Source organism: Hyperoodon ampullatus (assembly GCF_949752795.1).
Source record: "Hyperoodon ampullatus genome assembly, chromosome: 9".
NCBI classification, from domain to species: domain Eukaryota; kingdom Metazoa; phylum Chordata; class Mammalia; order Artiodactyla; family Ziphiidae; genus Hyperoodon; species Hyperoodon ampullatus.
Window position 1 is genome coordinate 108,754,985 of NC_136922.1, and position 18,187 is coordinate 108,773,171.

Consider the following 18,187-nt stretch of genomic DNA (forward strand, 5'->3'; position numbering starts at 1 on the left):
GGCATCCCCAGGATGCATCCCCACAGCAGTGGCTGTGCTCCGATCTGTCCACATTTTTACCAAGAGAGAAATCCAGTCCCCTACCAACACCGACGCACAGAGAGACACAGCACAGCAGTGGGACAGTGGAGGAACCCAGGCAGGCTTGACTCTCGACGATGGACACAGTGTGATGGAGGCGCTTCCCATCGAGGCCAGGAGCTCCAGGGAGGGGTCTCCGCTCCTGCGGCCCGGCCTGCGAGGAGAGGGTGGGCGGACCAGCGCCTGGGCATCCAGTGGTGGGAGGCCTCATCCCCTGGGTCACCTTGCTCAAGATGGAGCGTTGGGGAGGTGCTGCAGGAGCAGGCATGGGGAAAGGAAAAGGAGAAAGAAAACTTTCTGGCACTAACGTATGAGGCCAGGCAACAGCTAACATTACCAATAACACCTTCCATTCAAAAGTTTATTTTAAATTTGAAGTCATAAGTGGCAAAGCTTCTTCCAGAATCAGAAGCTGCAGGGAAGCCCAGGAAGTGCTCTTGGGCTCCAAGGCCAGAGCCGTGCTGGTCACTGGGTCCCCAGCCCGCAGACAGCAGTTGCTGACCTGGTCCATCTGTCCTCCTCTGTGATGGGCTGGTGGGACCTCATCACCGGGTGGGCAAACACCCCTCAAGCTGCAGCTCCTGGGGTGGAGGTCTCACAGTCCCACTTCCTCTGCCCCCGGTGATGAAGCCGGAGCTCCAGCGAAGCCCAGTCCAGTCCCGTCAGAGGACTTTCAACTGCCTGGTTGTGGTGGACACAGCGCTGGACACCGTTTACTTGTTTCCAGGCACTTCTGTGCATCAGCCACGCCTGTGTCGGTGCACAGGTGAGCACAGGCGCAGCGAGATGGGAGGAAGGACCCATCACCTCCTCTCCTGTCTCCCGGCTCCGACCCCGGTGGGCAGGCGGCCGAGTGCAGGGGTCAGTGTGAAGACGACACAAGGGGAGACGGCGAGGGACACTGAACAGCGGCTGCTACTCGACAGCAGGTAGAGCCACGCAGAGGCCTCGGTTTGGGGTCAGCTCAGCTCGCCTGGCCTCCCCACCATGACGAGCACACCCTCCAGGCCAAGTCCCTTCATTATGGAGATTTTGATTTGCTTTTTATTTTTTTAGCCCTGCTCGAGAGGAAGCAGAGAAATGGCACTTCTTGCTCCCTGGTCACTCCTTGTATAGAATTTGCCGTGGCCAGAACGACGCGGTCTCCAAGGCTCACCTGACCAGCAGCACCTCGTGTGCCCCGTGGACGACCCCGTCAGAGGGCAGGTCAGTGCCCCTCAGCCCAGGCTGGTGATGGGGCAGCCAAGCGGCAGTGGAGGGTGTGCCCGGCTCCTTCCTACATGCCCCCGGGGCCCGCTGTCAGTACCCACACCCAGGGCTCCGCTTTGATTCCCCCGGACAGCACTTCTCGGTTTTTAAGATTCTTAGAGGTTCCAACGTGTACCCAGGGCTGAGACCCACAGTCTCAGGCGCTAGACGGGACCTCAAGGATTACGAGTGCGGGTGCTGATGGGGCCCCAGAGCAGCAGCCCCTGGCGACTTGTTAGAAAGTTCCCGTGCCCCACCCCAGGCCATTGCGCCAGAGACCCAGGCTGACCCCCGTCCCTGCAGTGGTGCTGAACCGCTCAGGGGCTCATGGCAGCCACGCCCTACCTGGCACGGGAAGGAGGGTGGGCTCGAAGCCCACAGCTCGCCAGGCCACAGCCCCGACCTCGCTAAGCCTGGCTTCCTCCCGTGCAGGGCAGGTGAGTGCTGGTGAGCCCACCGGGCGGCTCGTCAGGGGCCTGCTTGGCACAGGGAGGCCTGTCTGACCGGCGGGGTGCCTCCCGGTCTCACGCCGCCGCCGAAGGGCCGGGCATCCCTGGACGCCCCACCCGACGGCCCCCAGCACCTCCACAGACCCAGAAGGTAGTGCCGATGACCAGCGCATCCCACGAGCCCACTGAGGAAAGCACTACCCTGGATGAGCAGTGACAGCAGCAGCGGAGCCGGTCCCGCCCTCATGAGCTCATTTCATCCCCCAAACTCACAGGCCTGGGGTGTCCCCAGTCTCATCACACAGACGAGTAAACGAGGCATTGAACGGAGCTTGACTGAGCTGCCGGAGGCTCCCCAGCCCTGCCCACAGCGCCTCTGTGCTGTGGGCTGGGCTGGGTGGGGCACAGACACACAGTGGGGGCCCAGCCCAGCCAGGCCACTTTCTCCCTCGGCCGTCCCTGGCAGCACTGGGCTCGGCCTGGGGGTGGGCAGGATGGAACATCGCCGATCCACCTGCACCTCCTGGGTGGAGTGTGGCCCCAAGGGGCCCCTGACCCTGGAGCCCCTGGTGACGGCTGCTCTCCCCGCTGTGGGGTCCGAGAGCCCACTGCTGGGCCCAGGATGGAGAGGCCACGCACTGGCTGGGCGGTGCCTCGGGAACAGGATCTGTCGTCACGGCTGCTCTTGTTCCCCGTGCTTCCGTCTGGGGTGGTTCAGGCCACACTAATTGCTGGACATCTCTGAACAGGAAAAAAGCACTTTAAGAAGAAATGTCATGTTTTCTCACTCCACCTGTCATCACCCTGTGAGCCCCTTAAATAAGTGCCAGGGCTCTGCCTGGTGAACAAGAGCTTTGGGGCAGAGGGCCAGCTAGGGGGTCATTAAAAAGACCACAGAGGGGCTTCCCTGGCAGCTCAGTGGTTAAGAATCCGCCTGCCAATGCAGGGGACATGGGTTCGAGCCCTCGTCTGGGAAGATCCCACATGCCGCGGAGCAACTAAGCCCGTGCGCCACAACTACTGAAGCCTGTGCGCCTAGAGCCTGTGCTCCACAACAAGAGAAGCCGCCGTAATGAGAAGCCCATGCACCGCAACGAAGGGTAGCCCCCACTCACCGCAACTAGAGAAAGCCCGTGCGCAGCAACGAAGACCCAACACAGCCAAAAATAAAAAATAAAATAAAATAAATTAAAAAAAAAAAAGACCGGAGAACTTCAGAGTCGGGAAGGACCTTCTGGCTCTCGGTGAACTCATTCTTCAGACAACTCCTGGACACCCCAATATTCTAACTAGGGTGCTACAATGATCCCACCCTTGGTGGGATAGAGGCTAACTATGAACCAAGGCCTGGGAAAGGCCATCTGGGGGGACAATGCCACCAGACGGCACCTCGATCAAATCACTTTGGAACTTTGAATATGGAAGTAGCAAAGTTTTACTTCAGTTCAGACGGATTCCATTGGTGGGAGTCATATTTTGGGACTTGAACTAATGTTAAACCAAGACTCAAAACCCAGAACTAACCAAAGCTGTTAACTGAGCAAAAGAATTTTTCAAAGGGACATATGGAGATCCAGTTTGAACCTATCTAAATAATATGCTGAATCCAATAAACCCCAAACATCAAAACGTCCTCCAAAGTGAGCTGAGTGAACCTAGTGCCTGCGGTCAGGGTCCCGGCCAGCACGGCTGCCCGAGAACTGGCTGCAGAGCCCTCCGAGGTGGGCCCAGCACCTTCACGCTCTCTTCCGACGTCCGTACAACGGGGGCCCTCGGGAGTCCCGGTGAGGTCCTGCAGTGGGGTCAGTTTAGGAAAACTGATGGGGAGCTAAATTTGTGCAGATGCTGCGCCTTTCACCCATCAAGATGTCTGCTGTTGTCTTTTGTACAAATTCTCAACAACCTTCCCTCCAATGTCTGTGACCACTTGGGGCATTGTTGGTGGCGCCACATGAGCTCCCAGGCAGGCGGAGCCGAGCCCCGTCCGAGAGGGGAAGTCTGGACTCAGCTGACAGGCTGGGACTGGATGCGTGGGGAGTCCTGCCATGTTATTCCCAGGATAATCTTCCGTGGATCTGTGAGCAGGACTTGGGTGACGTCTCAGGATCGAGTCGGGACATCCATCTACCAGTGCTAAGACAGATCGTCCTCATACAGTACAGCAGCCACACAGCTGCGCGTGCCCCCCAGGGCAGGATGCCTGGCTGTGGCATCCACAGCTCCTGGCCGAGACCAGCGTCGTGCGGGACCATCCTCCCAGGCTGTGTGCGGGGGCTGGGGGCCAGGGGCCTGGTGCGACACAGGGCCCGGGGCCCCTGGCACGTCCACAGCTCAGTGCCCTGGGTCCCATCCTGCTGGCCCCTCCAGCCCCTTCCACCCCGGGAGCTGTGCCAGGCGCTCAGTCCCCTCCTTCCTCCTCCTTCTGGGGCAAGCCCTTCAGGTCTGCCCTTGGCCACTCCCCCTGCCTCCAGGACCTGCTGCCCCAAATGGTCCCACTGGTGGGCAGTCTCCAGCCTCCCTCCCAGCCCTCCCTTCTGCCTCTGCTCAGGCTCCCCAGAAGTGGCCTTTGCTCACCACAGCCCCGAAGGCGCCCTCCCCGGGCCCCAGCTCCTCCTGTGTGCTTTTCTTTCTCCTGCGCTCCTGGGGCGGCTGCCCCCACTGCCATGAGACCGCGGCACTTTCTCAGCCACCCTCTCCCTGCAGCCTGGCCTCTGCTCCGCCAGCCTCCCGTCCTGTCCGTGGAGCACGCCTGCGTCACCTCCACTTGAAACGTGACCCGCCTGCGAGGCCCCCCCAGCTCCTCTCAGAAGTGTCTGCTCCGTGAACCGTCCCGAAACACAGCTCATAGCAGACATCCCGCTTTTCAGAATTCCCCTGGGGCCCAGCTCCAGGCTGCGGGTCAACGCTGCTCTTCCTTCACCCATGCATTCCGTGTTCGCGTCCCCAGCCCTCCCGGCGGCTGGACCCAGCTGTTCTGTGTGCCGACACACATCCCTCCTACCTGCCCGCGTGGCCAGCCCACCAGCTCCAAGCTCTGGAACAAGCCCCAGGAGCAAACGCTCCCCACCCCCCTGAACTTGGTGAGCTCGGGTGCCTTGCACGGGGCCACGCAGGAGCAGAGCGACAGCACTTGCCGGGGGGACACAGGAGGCACGTGCTGTCCTTGTCACCGGGGCCCAGTGGGCAGCCAGGAGGCCTGGCCTCACCCTCAGTGTCCACTCACACAGGCCTCAGTCCTTCCCTTGCAGAGAAGGAAGTAGCTGTAAGAAGTCAGAGATTGCTTGGAAAGCAGTAGTAACACTTCCCTGGGGTGGATAAGAGGTGCCTTGAAAGTGTCAGTTCTTGAGCTGCGGGAGCGCTACCAGGGCAGGTCACAGCCAGGGAGATGTTTAAGGTGCAGACATCTGGGGTGCTCTGGGCCTTGATTCAACATCCTGCGCTGCGGGGCCTCTGCCTGCAGCTGAACCCCAGCCGCCTCTGACGGTTCCTGTTGATACACAGAGAACCAGGCGTGTCGTGAGGAAGCTGACGGCCAGGAAGTCAAGGAGGACTCACCAAATCAACGTGCTGCCCCAAGCCCCAGAGCCCTCGCCGTGGGCCGGAGGAGAGAAGGGGCTGACGTCACAACGTGAGTACACGGGTGGGGACCCTCATCCCAAGGGGAAGCTTCAGTGGAGGTGCAGACAATGAGACGGACATGAGGCCAATCTCCCCGTAGCCGTGCGGTTCAGAGGAGGCCCCTCACCTTTGAAGCAGGCTTTGGAGAGGAAGAAGACCTTCATCTAAAGCATGCCTCTCTTTCTAAGATGCCAAGTATGGCTTTGTGAAAAGAGTGCTTGACTTAGGGTCCAGGGAGCTGGGCTCTGCCACCAGCTCGGATGAGAGACTGGAAAGTCCACTCCCGTTTCCTCACTTTGATGGGCTGACGGCCACCTTCCAGCATCAAGATTGGGACCCCCAACGCCTGCTCTGTGGACATCTCCCGTCCTTGTCCTGAGAGTGGACCCTCAGAGCCTCCCCTCCGCCCTGGGCACCAGGAAGGGTCCGCACATCTGCTCCTGGGTCAACAGACACCGGACAGGAGGGTCCTTGGCAGATGCCTTGGTGCCAAGAGACTGAGAAGTACCAAGATGGGCCCCTACCCTGGAATGCAAGAGGGTGCACTCATCATCATGAGGAAGGCAACACCAAGTGCAGAGGCCAAGGAGGCTGCGGGTCTCGGCCAGGCGGCGGGTGGGGGCGGGTGGTGGTGATCACCTGCAGGCGGAACAGGGCTGCATGGAGCGAATCCACTCCAGGGCCGAGCACAGGACACACATGGAAGCCAAGACCACGGTCCCCGAACACACAGCAGGTTTATATAGTCAATTACCAAAGTACTGATCACCAATTAGCTTATGATCAAAAAGCTCCATTCTTCTTGGTAGTTTCCCCACTCACCTTTTTTCTGCCTTAATCTCCGAGTAAAGATAAAATGAGTCCTTAGCCATTTTTCTGTCACTGTCAGTTTCTGGTTCAGAGTAGACTGATGTTATTCCATGTTCAGATTCGCCGATTTCCCCTCAGAAATCCTTCAGTCCTGTGACTCGAAGCCCCGTTATCCCTGCTCCCCACCCTGTGCATCGCCATCGGGGGCTTGATTTGGAGTTCCCAGAGGGGATGACATGTCCTGCCCAATTTCTCATCACCCTTCTAGCCTGGTATCTGCTCAATAAGAACATGCTGGAAAAATCAGTGAATGACAGAGCCAGCCAAGGCTCCAGCAATGACAGTCCACTCCATGATCCAAGGCGACCCCCTAAGAACAGGCCCGGCTACGAGGGCTCAGAGACAACCACTGGAATGGATGCTTGACCCAGAAAACTCTACAAAAACGTGCAAGTGAATGGGTGCCCGGGAAGGGCTGCAACCGGCCCAAGCAACCAAAACATGCACAACTGAAGCCCCAAGAACCCGGGGGGGCGCATGGCTGACACGTGTAACTCTGCCCCCATCGTGGCAGCACCAGCCATGCGCCCATGAGCCAGCGCCAGACGGCGGGGGCTGCAGCCAGGACAGTGGCTTCACTGGCCACTTGTGACTGAAGTGCAGTGTGCTGAGGAGCCTCCAGCAGGCTCTCCCACCCCAGAAAGGGACCCTGTGCTTTCACATCACAGGACGCGAGATGGTGGACCACAGGAAACCACTCAACAGGCTGGAACCTGCACTGCAGGCTACTCTGGAGGGGGAGCCGCAGCCTCAGAACCAGCCCCACCGGCGGGAAGAGTGACGGGACCTTTTCAGGACACGGCCTGCGTGACACTAAGTCGGGGCACGGAAGGCGGAGAGGTGCTCGCGGGGGAGGAGGTCGCGAGCAGCTGGCTGTGTCTTGGGGTCACCAGCACCTTAGGAAGATGGGCGGGAGAAGTAGCTTGGTCCCCATCAGCAGCAATGCCAAGTGGCACAAAGCTCCTTCCTGTGACCCAGCAGAGCATCGGGTTACAGCCTCCTTCTCACCTGTGGCTTCCAGGTGTGCTGATGCTCTACCTGCTAGTAATTGACTTCTCGTGCATGATTCCTTTCATGAGTTTAAGCATAAAAGTTTAACTCAGAGTAGAATTTTTTTCAGCGAGATTTGTTTCCTATAAAAAGTAAAGTTAAAGCCATTACTTTCAGAAAATCAAACCAATACATAATTATTATTTAAATATCCAAGGCCGGTAGCTGATCTTATTGAGTTTAGAAATTAGAAGAAATCGCATACAAAAAGACCCACCCTAAGGAAAAAGACAGATCAGGCTGTTTGCCTTATCAGCTCGTACCTACATCAGAGAGAAAACTGAAAAGGGAATAATGGGCCTCACATCACGCTGACCTCAGAAGGGCGGCAGGCACCCTCTGACCCACATGGATGTAAGGATGTAAGATGGAGGGAAGTCTGCTCACAAGTCCCACTTGCAGGTCAGCTAAGGACCAGGAACAGATGCTTTTCAGGGAGAGGGACAACCACCACCACCTGCCCTTGGGCCAGAGGCAGCGCTGCCTCAGTGGTGGTGGGGGGTCAGAGAAGAGTTGCAGACAAGGGTCATTCCCCCACGGGACTTTCTGGAGAGAACACGCTCATGAAACTGCCTGGTTTCCTCTGTGACAAAGAGGTGCAGGAAGGAAAGACGAGATGAAAAGTGGGATGTAATTAATTATATTCTGTGTGACACAACCATTACAGAAATAAGCAAGTCTCTTAAAATGATGTTATTTGGTCATATGAGAAGGATGTTCTGATTTCATGCATAGTGGCTTGAAGTCAACCCTCAATTGCTGGTGAAATATTTTATTGTCATGAAGAAATGCAGTCACTAGAGTATTGCTTGTAAGCTACCTAAAAGTCCAGGAGCCTGGCACAGACTAAGGAAATCTGTTAGAACACTACGTAGCTCTTAAAAGGAAAGTATAAACCAATTCAGAACGGTTGCCAAATACATTGCTAAAGTTAAAAAAAAAAAAAAAAGAAAAACAAAGTACAGACCAGAGCTGGCTTCCATCTGCACAGTGAAATGGGGAGGGAGGCACATACACACTGTGTGCACGTGAATTCTAAGAGGGATGGGCACACATGCTGTGTATGTATGGCATTTTTTCTATGTGCATATATCACAATTTTTAATAGGAAGTTTGTCATTAATTTGCTCAGCAAAAGCTTATTTGACACCTTTTTAAATGCCAAGTGCTGTGCAGGATCTTGTGGCTGCAAGGACAGTGGACAACGTGGTAGAGGGACCAACAGCACAGAGTGGGGAGTTATGGCCCAAAGGCCACAGCACGCCCTGGAGAAGAGAAGCAGGACGTCCACGCCTCCTGAGAGTCGCCCTCCTGGAGCTGGGGACACTGCATGGGCGTGTCTTGGGAAAAGGCACTGGCAGCTTTGCTCCGGACTCTTTTTGAGGACATCTGTAGAGCAACAGCCTTGGCAGACAGAGAGTGCGGCCCTCAGGCTGATCTCAATAACCAAGAATGCATCTTTCGCTGGAGCGAAGTTTGGGCAGGACACCAGCAGCCTCCTTGTGACACTGGGGTATCCCACGTTCAGGCTCCTCAGCCAGGACAAAAACGCACCGTGGGCCTCTCCACAAAGGTCCTGAGGGACTTGGGGAAAAGGGAACCCACAGGAGTGGGAACATGACATCCACACTACCCGCTCTGCCGGGAGCAGGTTACCTCTGATGATGCTCTCTGACAGGGCCTGTGCCTTCTGCAGGCATCCAGGAAACTGTGGCAGGGTAACTTGTTAGCTCGAAGGGGGCAAATTCCAAACCCGCCACAGCTCCTTGACAAGTGGATCAAAGTTAGTCCAGTATTCTTTGTTTGAGAAACGTCAGAGAAAAGTAAGTTCTTTAGTCTAGCACCTCCCAGGGCCCCGGTCTTGAGCTGATGTTCACTGTCATACCCACCTCAGCCACGACCCAGGACCGTGGGTCCTTCAGGACCCAGCCCAGACTGTGGAGCTGTCAAGAAACATGGGTACCTCCTTGTCCTTCCGAAATATAGGCCACATTCCAGCACCACCACCACCGCCCCTGCTCCCCACCCCGATCTGGGCAAAAATGATGTGAAGTCACAGGAAAGTTCCCATGTGACCCACGCACAGGCAGGAGCATCCGTGGCCTGACTGCCTCATTGGCAGGATTAAGTTAGTCTTAGCAATGAATCAGTATTAACTCACAAAGCTCTAAATACCTCCTAAGCTTTTCCTTTCTACAAAGTGAATCCCTTCAAGGGGTTTAGAATTAAAATTGGTTTTGTCTAGATTTATGTGTTGGTTTGTTTGAATTTCTTTTGGATTCAACATGTAATAAAAAGAATTCCTTGTTAGACTTATACAAATTGTCTCAGTAGAACTGAAAACTCGTTTTCTTGCGTCTTTGGTGCTCTTTCACACCCATTTCTTGTAGCTCCTACAGACCCTCAATATCTCATCTCACTTTCAATGTCGTGAAGCGGGTGCACACTGTTGCCCCTGGAATTGCCCGCATCCCATCCAGCTGGAAGGCCTTCACTCAGCCCCCAGTTTACTTCACCTATAGTATCTTCATTCTGGTAACTCATCACTATTTATATCCTTGGTATTCGAGCCATGCAGATTTCAAAGAGCAGAAAGAAACACGGGAATTTAGAGCATGAGCTGCCTTTCTACAGAAAGCCGAGGGCGCAAGGCCGGCTACCGTGGTGCCACCTCCTTCCCGAGGGCGGCTGCCACCCACGAGCTCTTGCCACGGGTCAAAGGTGAAAGGGCTCAGGGGCGGGTATTTTTGCTGTCGAGCTAATATTAAAATAAGAGCCTTCAATATAAGAAAATGTCCAAGGACTGATACTTGTCATTGCAAAGACTGAATGACACCTTTCCCCACGGCTCCAAACAGGGGAGATGTTTTATGGCCTTTACCTAAGACGTTCTTTCTGCTCAAGCTGATGCCCAGATCTTCACAGGCTCTGCCGTCCACACTGTCCAGCACGTCTGTGTGGGTCACACACAGGTCACCCTGAGGAACGCTGAACCAGGCAGCAGAGCCTGCGAGGGAGCCCTACTGAGTGTTTTAAACGCCCCGGCCCATCTTTGCACCACGAGGGGCTCCCCAACTGGGGCCCACCTGGCCCAGCTGCCATGCAGAGAGCAACCTGGCGGCTCAGGCAGCGACCACACAGGAGGTCTGCCTGCTCCTGAAGAACTTTTTAAAAGGTACTAGTTGCAAACTTTAAGAACTGGAACATTTTACCTAAAGTTTGCATTTCTGACGTCCTGTGAAAATAGGAAGCTGGGCAATTCGGCGCTTGCATTTCTCCACAGCAAGAAGTAGGTGGTGAGGGACATTCTCCACATCCCTGCGGCCAAACGTCACCCTGCCCGGCCACACACCACAGCTCACACTCGGGCACCGCTGGCCAGGGAACAGGGACGGACCCGAGCCCTTGGAACGAGCAGAACTAAAAGGACACTGTTTTGAGCTAATTAAGGCCACCCTCCATCTACCTGAGCCAACCAGAGATGAAGAGTCTTTTTATTAAAGAAACCTGATCAAGGACCACACATCCTACTTCACAATGGACAGAACTAGCCTCCTTGGACTCGCCCTGTTCCTCCAGGTGCCACGTCTGTCAAGGTGAGTTGTGGACACAAATGTGCAGGTGCTCCACCCGATGCCTGGTCAACCCTGACCCACTGTGAGGGGGTCTCCTCCAAGGGAAAGTCACGGCCAAACTCCATTCCTTAAAAGTTAAGTGTTTCCTGCCGCCTGCTGTGCCAGTTTTGTCTTGTTAACAAAATGTTCTTGGTGAGTACAGGAAGTGAAGAGTGACAAGAAAGAAACGCTAAGATGGTATCTCGGGAGATTTCCCCCAAAACAGCAGCTATGAGAGGGGCGAGCGGAGGGGGGCAGTTCCCCGGTGAACGTGAGGGCCAGGTGGGCTGTGGGCAGAGGAGTTATCAACAGCCATCAACTGACTACAATTCAGTCTGCCTTCCATTACGTCAGTGGGAAAGTTCTCCTCCCTTCCTGCTTCGGGAGTGTCTGCGTGTGTCCGGAGCCTGTGGCTGAGGGCCCGGCAGCGTGTCCGGTGACGGCTGTAGGAGCCGGAGGTACTCAGCCCCGGGAAGAGGAAACAGAGCTGTGAGCCCGCTCAGTGCCCGCAGATGCCCCACGTGAAGAAGGGGCTCTGTTCACGGCTGCCCCCAATTCATGCCAGTGAGTGGATGCCGCTTATGGGCAGCCTCAGAGCCCAATAATGGCGTGACGGGGCAGAGGCCCCCGCCTCGGGAGTCTCCCAGCAGAGGCCAAGGGTCACCCACTGCGGATGTAGCGGACAGTGCCCCCCCCCATTCAGGAGGCCTCGTGGACGGTGTGCTGTGCTGACTGCACCTGGTCCCTGCCACCGACTAGGTGCTCCCAAGGGTTTCAGCCTGTCTCCTCTCGGCATTTAGTTCCCCTAAGTCTCTTAATTTTCTCTGAAGGGAACAGACCTCAGTGGCCATGACAACTGTCTTGTCCTGAGACCCTGGTTGGCAAGACCCGGCCTCGTGGATCCTAGTAGCTGGCTAGTGGTCACACGTGGCTTTGTACAGGGTAGATCCTCAGGCCATGTTTGAGCCACCTTGCGTGCCTTCCTCTGGACAGAGTTCGAGCAGACCTTTCGGAACACATGGCTCTCGGGATCTTGTGTGCATTGCAGAATCACAGATCTTGAAGGCTGGAAGGAACCCTAGGGCCAGAGTCTTCATTTCTCAGCCGAGGGAGTGGAGGCTCCAGGGGCACAGGAAGGGGCACACCAGAGCTGCTGGCCACCTATGAATACCTGAAATGTGTGGTCCGAATTGTGATGCACCGTAAGTGCAAAATGCACACTGAGTTTCCAAGACTTAACGTACAAAAAAGTAAAATTTGGGCTTCCCTGGTGGCGCAGTGGTTGAGAGTCCGCCTGCCGATGCAGGGGACGCGGGTTCGTGCCCCAGTCCGGGAAGATCCCACATGCCACGGAGGGGCTGGGCGCGTGAGCCATGGCCGCCGAGCCTGCGCGTCCGGAGCCTGTGCTCCGCAAAGGGAGAGGCCACAACAGTGAGAGGCCCGCGTACCGCAAAAAAAAAAAAAAAAAAAAGTAAAATTTCTCATCAATGTTTTATATTGATTACAAGTTAAAATGATCATGATTCAGATATATATTTGGATAAATAAAATATATTTTAAAAATTAAAATCACACGTTTCTTTTCACTTATTTTAACGTGGCTACTAGAAAGTTCAAGATCACCCATGAGGCTTGCATCTTGCTTCTACTGGGCAGCACTGGTCTAGAACAACGCCCACGTCTGTGACTTCCCATCTGAGGTCCTCTGCAGGACACCAGACTTTTAACACATGGCTGTACCTTGATTTTAATTTTTTTTCTTGAGGAGAACAAAATAATGACACAGAACAGAGAAAAAGAAAACTGAAGGACAAGAGGTTTTTGCTGTTGTTTATGATCTGGATGTTATCCCAGAACCTTCAAAGTTTACAGACACGAGATGGTGCCCAGGGTGAGTGCACGTTGTCCTGGTATTGCTTCTGGGACGTAGCGAAATAAAGTCAGCAAGCTCACTGTACTCATAACCGGTCTGTTCTTCAGGAAAGCAAAAGTCTCATTTTCCTGTTTGATTTCTGATAAATTCCCACCATTCTTAACTGGATCAAAATCATCTGTGATGTAACTAAGAATTTTAAATGCAAGAAATCGCATAAATACTCATTCCATGGAAAATGGAGTTGCTTTTGCAAAGTGTAACAACGCCCATTAAATTACTTTAGTAACTGCTGCTATTATCTCAGACCATGGGAACTATTACTGTTAAGGGTGAGGCTTTCTTTTGAAAGGTTTGCGTGAATGATCCACCCCCCCCCCCGCCCCAAACACACCCCGCTGCCCATTACTCACAATGCTATGAGTTTTGCCAGCAGTTCATTAAAAAACAGTGGAAGCAGACTTTTTTTAAACCACACAGGTGACCTTAAACACCAGTTTTCCGAGTGAGGTGCAAACTACTTGCATGTCAGCTCATGCACACCATCCGGGGCACAGTCTTACTCGCCAGGCATCTGCCTTACCTTTGAATTTTTCTGTTTGAGCCCTTAGAATCTCTGCACATCTTGTTTCTTCCTCCTGTATTTCCAGATGAAATCGGCATTCCGGGTGAATGCTGTTCACCTGCTCAAGGTTAAAAGAAATAGAAATAACTGAAAATTCTACTATAATGGGGAAGTCAAGCAAAATTTCTACATAAAAGCCCTCAAAATCTCACAGTTCTAAACTGCTTCCAAACTAACACTCATTTAAAAGCAATCACGTTCATATTTTGGCATGGTTATTTGGAAAAAAAAGCTTCACTATTTACTTTGTAAAGGAATTAGTAAACAAATATAAAACCTGATAGAATTTTTTTTTCTGGGCAGGAAAACAAACTCACTAACGTAATCCATTTTATGTCGTTAGTACTAATTTGGTGGCAATAGAGCTCTTTAACCCAATAATCTTTCAATATTCGAGTTCTCCATTTCATAGCCCTTGATTTAATCAAAGTAAATACATGTTTACTCCTAAGCCCATTCTTAATGACTGCACACAACCCCAGACGCCAGCGTGCTTCATCTAAGGCCAGGCTCTGCGTTCACTGGAAAGCCCTAATAGGATAACTTTAGTTTTAGAGGCTGCAGGTCACATTCAAAACTGAACTTTAGAATTTGGTGTGAAGGAGCTTTTCAGAAAGATGAGGGGTGAGTAGGGAGAGGCCTGGGCGAGAGTCACAGCACTGAGGTTTCCACTGAGCAAGAGGTGGGGGACTTCACGTCAGGCTCTATCCCGGAACTAAAGATGCGACACAAATGGTGAAGAACATTGTCCATCAACGTGCGCAAAAGACAAAGCCACATACTGTTTTGGTCTTGGAAGATAATATTCTCTGGTCTCTATTTTCACCAAGGTCCAACTTTCTCTTTTGTTTTGCCACCTCCCACCGCCCACAAATACGCTGTAGGCTGGAGCTGTGCCCCCCGCTCTCATGTAAGAATAAACTTTTTATTAAAGAAAACCATACTCTTGCGTATATTATGGCCATCTATGTTTAATTATCCTACTATTGAAATAAGTCAACAGAATTCTAACCAGGAAGAACACTTCCTAACAAAATTAAGAGAAGAAACTTAATGCTGAATACTTTTGCCACATTTACCCTCATTTTTAAAAAGATCTGAAGCTCGGGTCCCCCCCACCCCCACCCCGGCTCATCACTGGGCAGCCACCACTGTACAAACTCCTGGTTTCAGGCCGTATTTTTCACACCTGAACAAGTCAATAGCTTAAATTTCAGAATTAGGGAAATTATTTTGCCTTAAAAAGAAAAATGAATTTCTGTTAAGGTATTAAAAGACACCATGATATCTGACATTCTTGGAATATGCACAGCAATGACTTATTTGGGGACATCCTAGAAGTTAAAGCAGCATTAACCGTAATAACTCCTGGTACTTTTAACTAGCTCTTTCAAAGCACTAAAATTAGTAGGGAGGTTCTTATCCTCACAGCATCCCTCTGAGGGAGGAAAGACTTGGTTTGCCTTCACACTAGACAAGGGAGTTTGGCAACCCTGCGGGGTGGGCTAGGTTCATGCCCTCCTGGAACCCGAAATACCCTCAGCAATGACAACTTTCCCTAAATAGCTCCATCCTTGGCTTCACAACCTTAAGAGGGGATATGAGTCAATACAGACAGTGATCTGGCTGCGTTATAAAGTGCGAATGTGTACACACGCCAACACTGACTCCAGTCTGTCAGGGAGGGAAGCAAGAAATAGGGTTCACAGTTTTTGTGGGTGTTTTTTTCAAGGGTCTTCAAATAAAAGGAAGAATTCCTGAGAATTAAATAATCTACAAATGCACTCATTTAACAAATTTCTATTCAGCATCTCGTTTCTTCCGGTGCTCTTAAATAATGATAAAAAAAATCAACTTTCTGTAGCTACATCGCGTCTCCCTGACACACACTTAAAGCAAGACAAAAAGCAGCAACAGTACTAGGAGATGGAAGGGGAAGTAGTTAAAGACAAAGCGAACTCCAATTTCTCTCGGAAACGTGAGGCCTGCGGAGGTGACCAAGCCCTACCCACCACCCGACTCGGGCGTCCCTGGACCCGCGAACCGTCCTCGCCGGCCACAGCCTGCGGGAGGACGCGGCCGGACCCGCTCCGCTGGGAAGGGCGTCGAGCAAGAAACTGGATCTTATTCCCAGCGAACCCGGGACGGCGGAGGGGACAGAGCAAACGCATCCTCCCAGCCCGTCTCCAACCCGGCCGGGCGGGGAGATCGGTTCTTCGCTCGGCGGGGAGGGTCCAGAGCGTCCCCGGCGGCCCTGCTCCTTCCCGCGAGCCCGGCGGGCGGGTGGGGACCCCGAGACCAGCCCCGCTCCCCGCGCCCCCGGCCCAGCCCCGCGGCCGGACTCGGGAGCGCAGCGCAGCCGGGCGCGGGGGCGCTCCCTCCGGGGAGGGGCGGCGCGCAGGGCAGGGCAGGCGGGGCTGGGGTCGCACTCACTGGGGCGAGCAGCCAGCCGCAGCAGGTCAGCAGCGCGGGCGGCAGCAGCGCGGGCGCCCTCATCCCGGCTCCGCGGCACGGACATGGGCCGGGCAGCCCGTGCGCAGCGACGCGTCTCCCGCCTCCCGAGGTCCTTGCGCGGCGCCTGGCGGCTGCCGTTAAGTCCCCTGCCCGGGTTGTGCCCCGAGGCGGCCGCTCCGCCCCCGCGGTACCCCGTCCCCGCCCCGCGCTCCCCGCGCCCCCGCCCCCGAGCTCCCTTCCGTCCCGGCGCCGGGTATCCGCCCCACGTCCCGCCCCGCTCCCCGTCGGTATCCCCTCCCCGCGCCCCTGGCCCCTCCCTCGTAACCCCCGTGCTGGGCTCGCTCCCCCAGACAGTTCAGCAGCGGGTGAGGGTTGCGCACAGGTGGGCGTGCTGGGCCCGCACAACTCGGAGGTAGAGGTGGACGGGAGAGCGACTCGGGAGGGACCCACTTTAGGGTCAGAGACCGGCCCTTACTTGTGTCCTTGTTAAACAACCTAAAGACCCCCAAGAAGGTGGCAGGAAGAGCATGTGGGCTGCCTTGGAAGCCACTGGAGTTGGTTGGGGCAACCGAAAACTTCTAAGACGCGTGGAGTGCATCTTGGTGGGGGCTGACTTGGCGCGGTGGCTGGTCTTCAGTCCTGTCCGTGTCTCCCCCTGCTGCAGAGGTGGGCCATGGGTGGTGCGGGCTGCAGGGGCCTTGGACCCGGCCTCATCCCACACCTGCCTCGGAACCTCCGGAAGGATAGTGTGGCGTAAAAGCCAGTTGTTTTCCAGCACAAGGAGAAGCGCTGGAAATGAAAAAGAAAACAGGAAATTTTGTTGTGGTTTTAACTTTTTATTTGAAAATAATTTCAAACTAACAGAAAAGTGAGACTAGGACAAAGGACATCTTTTCACCCTTTATTTAGATTCAGCTATTAAGGTTTTGCCTCACTGGCTTTGTCACTTGTATTCTCTCTGACCACACTCATCCCCCAATAGATCCATCAATAACTTTGTTATCTGTCTGTCATCTCTCTCTCTATCAGCTATTAATCATCTATCTATCACCTATCATCTGTCTTTCTGTCTGGTGGGGAACAGTAGTAGAGACAGGATTTGGACTCGGGGTGAGATCTGGACTCTGGGTATGCAGCTTGGGATCTGGAAGCTTATTGACTCTGGATCCAATGTGACAAATATTTCTTTTTTTTTTTTTTTTTTTTTTTTTGTGGTATGCGGGCCTCTCACCGCTGTGGCCTCTCCCGCTGCGGAGCACAGGCTCCGGACGTGCCCACTCAGCGGCCATGGCTCAGGGGCCCAGCCGCTCCGCGGCATGTGGGATCCTCCCAGACCGGGGCACGAACCCATGTCCCCTGCATCGGCAGGCGGACTCTCAACCACTGCGCCACCAGGGAAGCCCACAAATATTTCTTTTACTCACTATTTGAAGCCGGACAAGCAATGAACTTTGAGCCAAGTGCCTGTGTAAACGAGAGTGGTGATACCTGCTCCTCACCTGAGGGTCGGGTCGCAGTGAGAATCTAGATTCTTTATGTGTGTGTAAATACTGTGCTCTAGTCCAGCAGAGGGGGGTGTGTGATGCGGAGAAAAAGTGTGGTAAGAGCAAGATACAGGCAAATGGGTGGGGAGGAGGGGAGGGGGGAGGGGGGAAAGGGAGGAGGAGGGGGGAAGGGGAGGGGGAAGGGGGAAGGGGGAAGGGGAGGAGGAGGGGGAAGGGGAGGAGGAGGAGGGAGAGAAGGGGGAGGGAGAGGAGGGGGAGGGAGAGGAGGGGCGGCAGAGGGGGAGGGGGAGGAGGGGGAGGGGAGGAGGGGAGGGAGGAGGAGGAGGAGGAGGAGAAGTCCATTTTTCCTGGGAGGAGCTTGGAGGAGTGAATGTCTAAATGGGACTGAAAAATGGTTAAGAGTGAGAGATCAGAATGGAGGGAGAAGGCATCTCAATCAGATGGAGCACCTGGACAGAAGCCCAAGGGACAAGGATTGTGCTGGGAGCATCAGAGTAAGAAAGATGGCCAACTCCGGAGGCCTGGGGCCCTGAAAGACAATCTTCACTCAGTGGAGAGCAAAATCTGAATTATACGAGAGTAGGAATTCTAACACACTGTGAATGCGCAGCACAGGGTTCTTTATAGTCTGAATGTTCTTTCCTTGTTCGTAATGGATGTTAGGATGGATGGTACTTATATTTGTCAATTAAAGGTTACTCTGTTTCTTTTGGGTAAATGGCCATTCTTCCAGGATTTTTTCCACTTCCCCTTGCAGGGAGTGTGGTCTGTGTGTCCTCAGGGCTTCTGGGAGAAAGGAT

The 18,187-nt window shown here is 54.1% G+C and overlaps 1 protein-coding gene across 2 annotated transcripts in view; it reads right to left on the reverse strand.

Annotated features, from left to right (window-relative positions):
- Positions 1–15,988, reverse strand: part of VIPR2 (vasoactive intestinal peptide receptor 2) — a gene marked incomplete at its 3' end in the record, with an annotated part of 66,471 nt that extends 50,483 nt beyond the window's left edge. For both annotated transcript variants that reach the window (XM_079710855.1, XM_079710854.1), the window contains exons 1-2: positions 15,862–15,988; positions 13,387–13,486 (exon numbers count right to left, since the gene is read on the reverse strand). In XM_079710855.1, the coding sequence (XP_079566981.1) occupies positions 13,387–13,486; positions 15,862–15,924 (163 nt within the window). In that variant the 5' untranslated portion in view covers positions 15,925–15,988. The remainder of the gene's footprint in view (positions 1–13,386; positions 13,487–15,861) is intronic.
- Between the last annotated feature and the right edge of the window lie 2,199 nt (positions 15,989–18,187).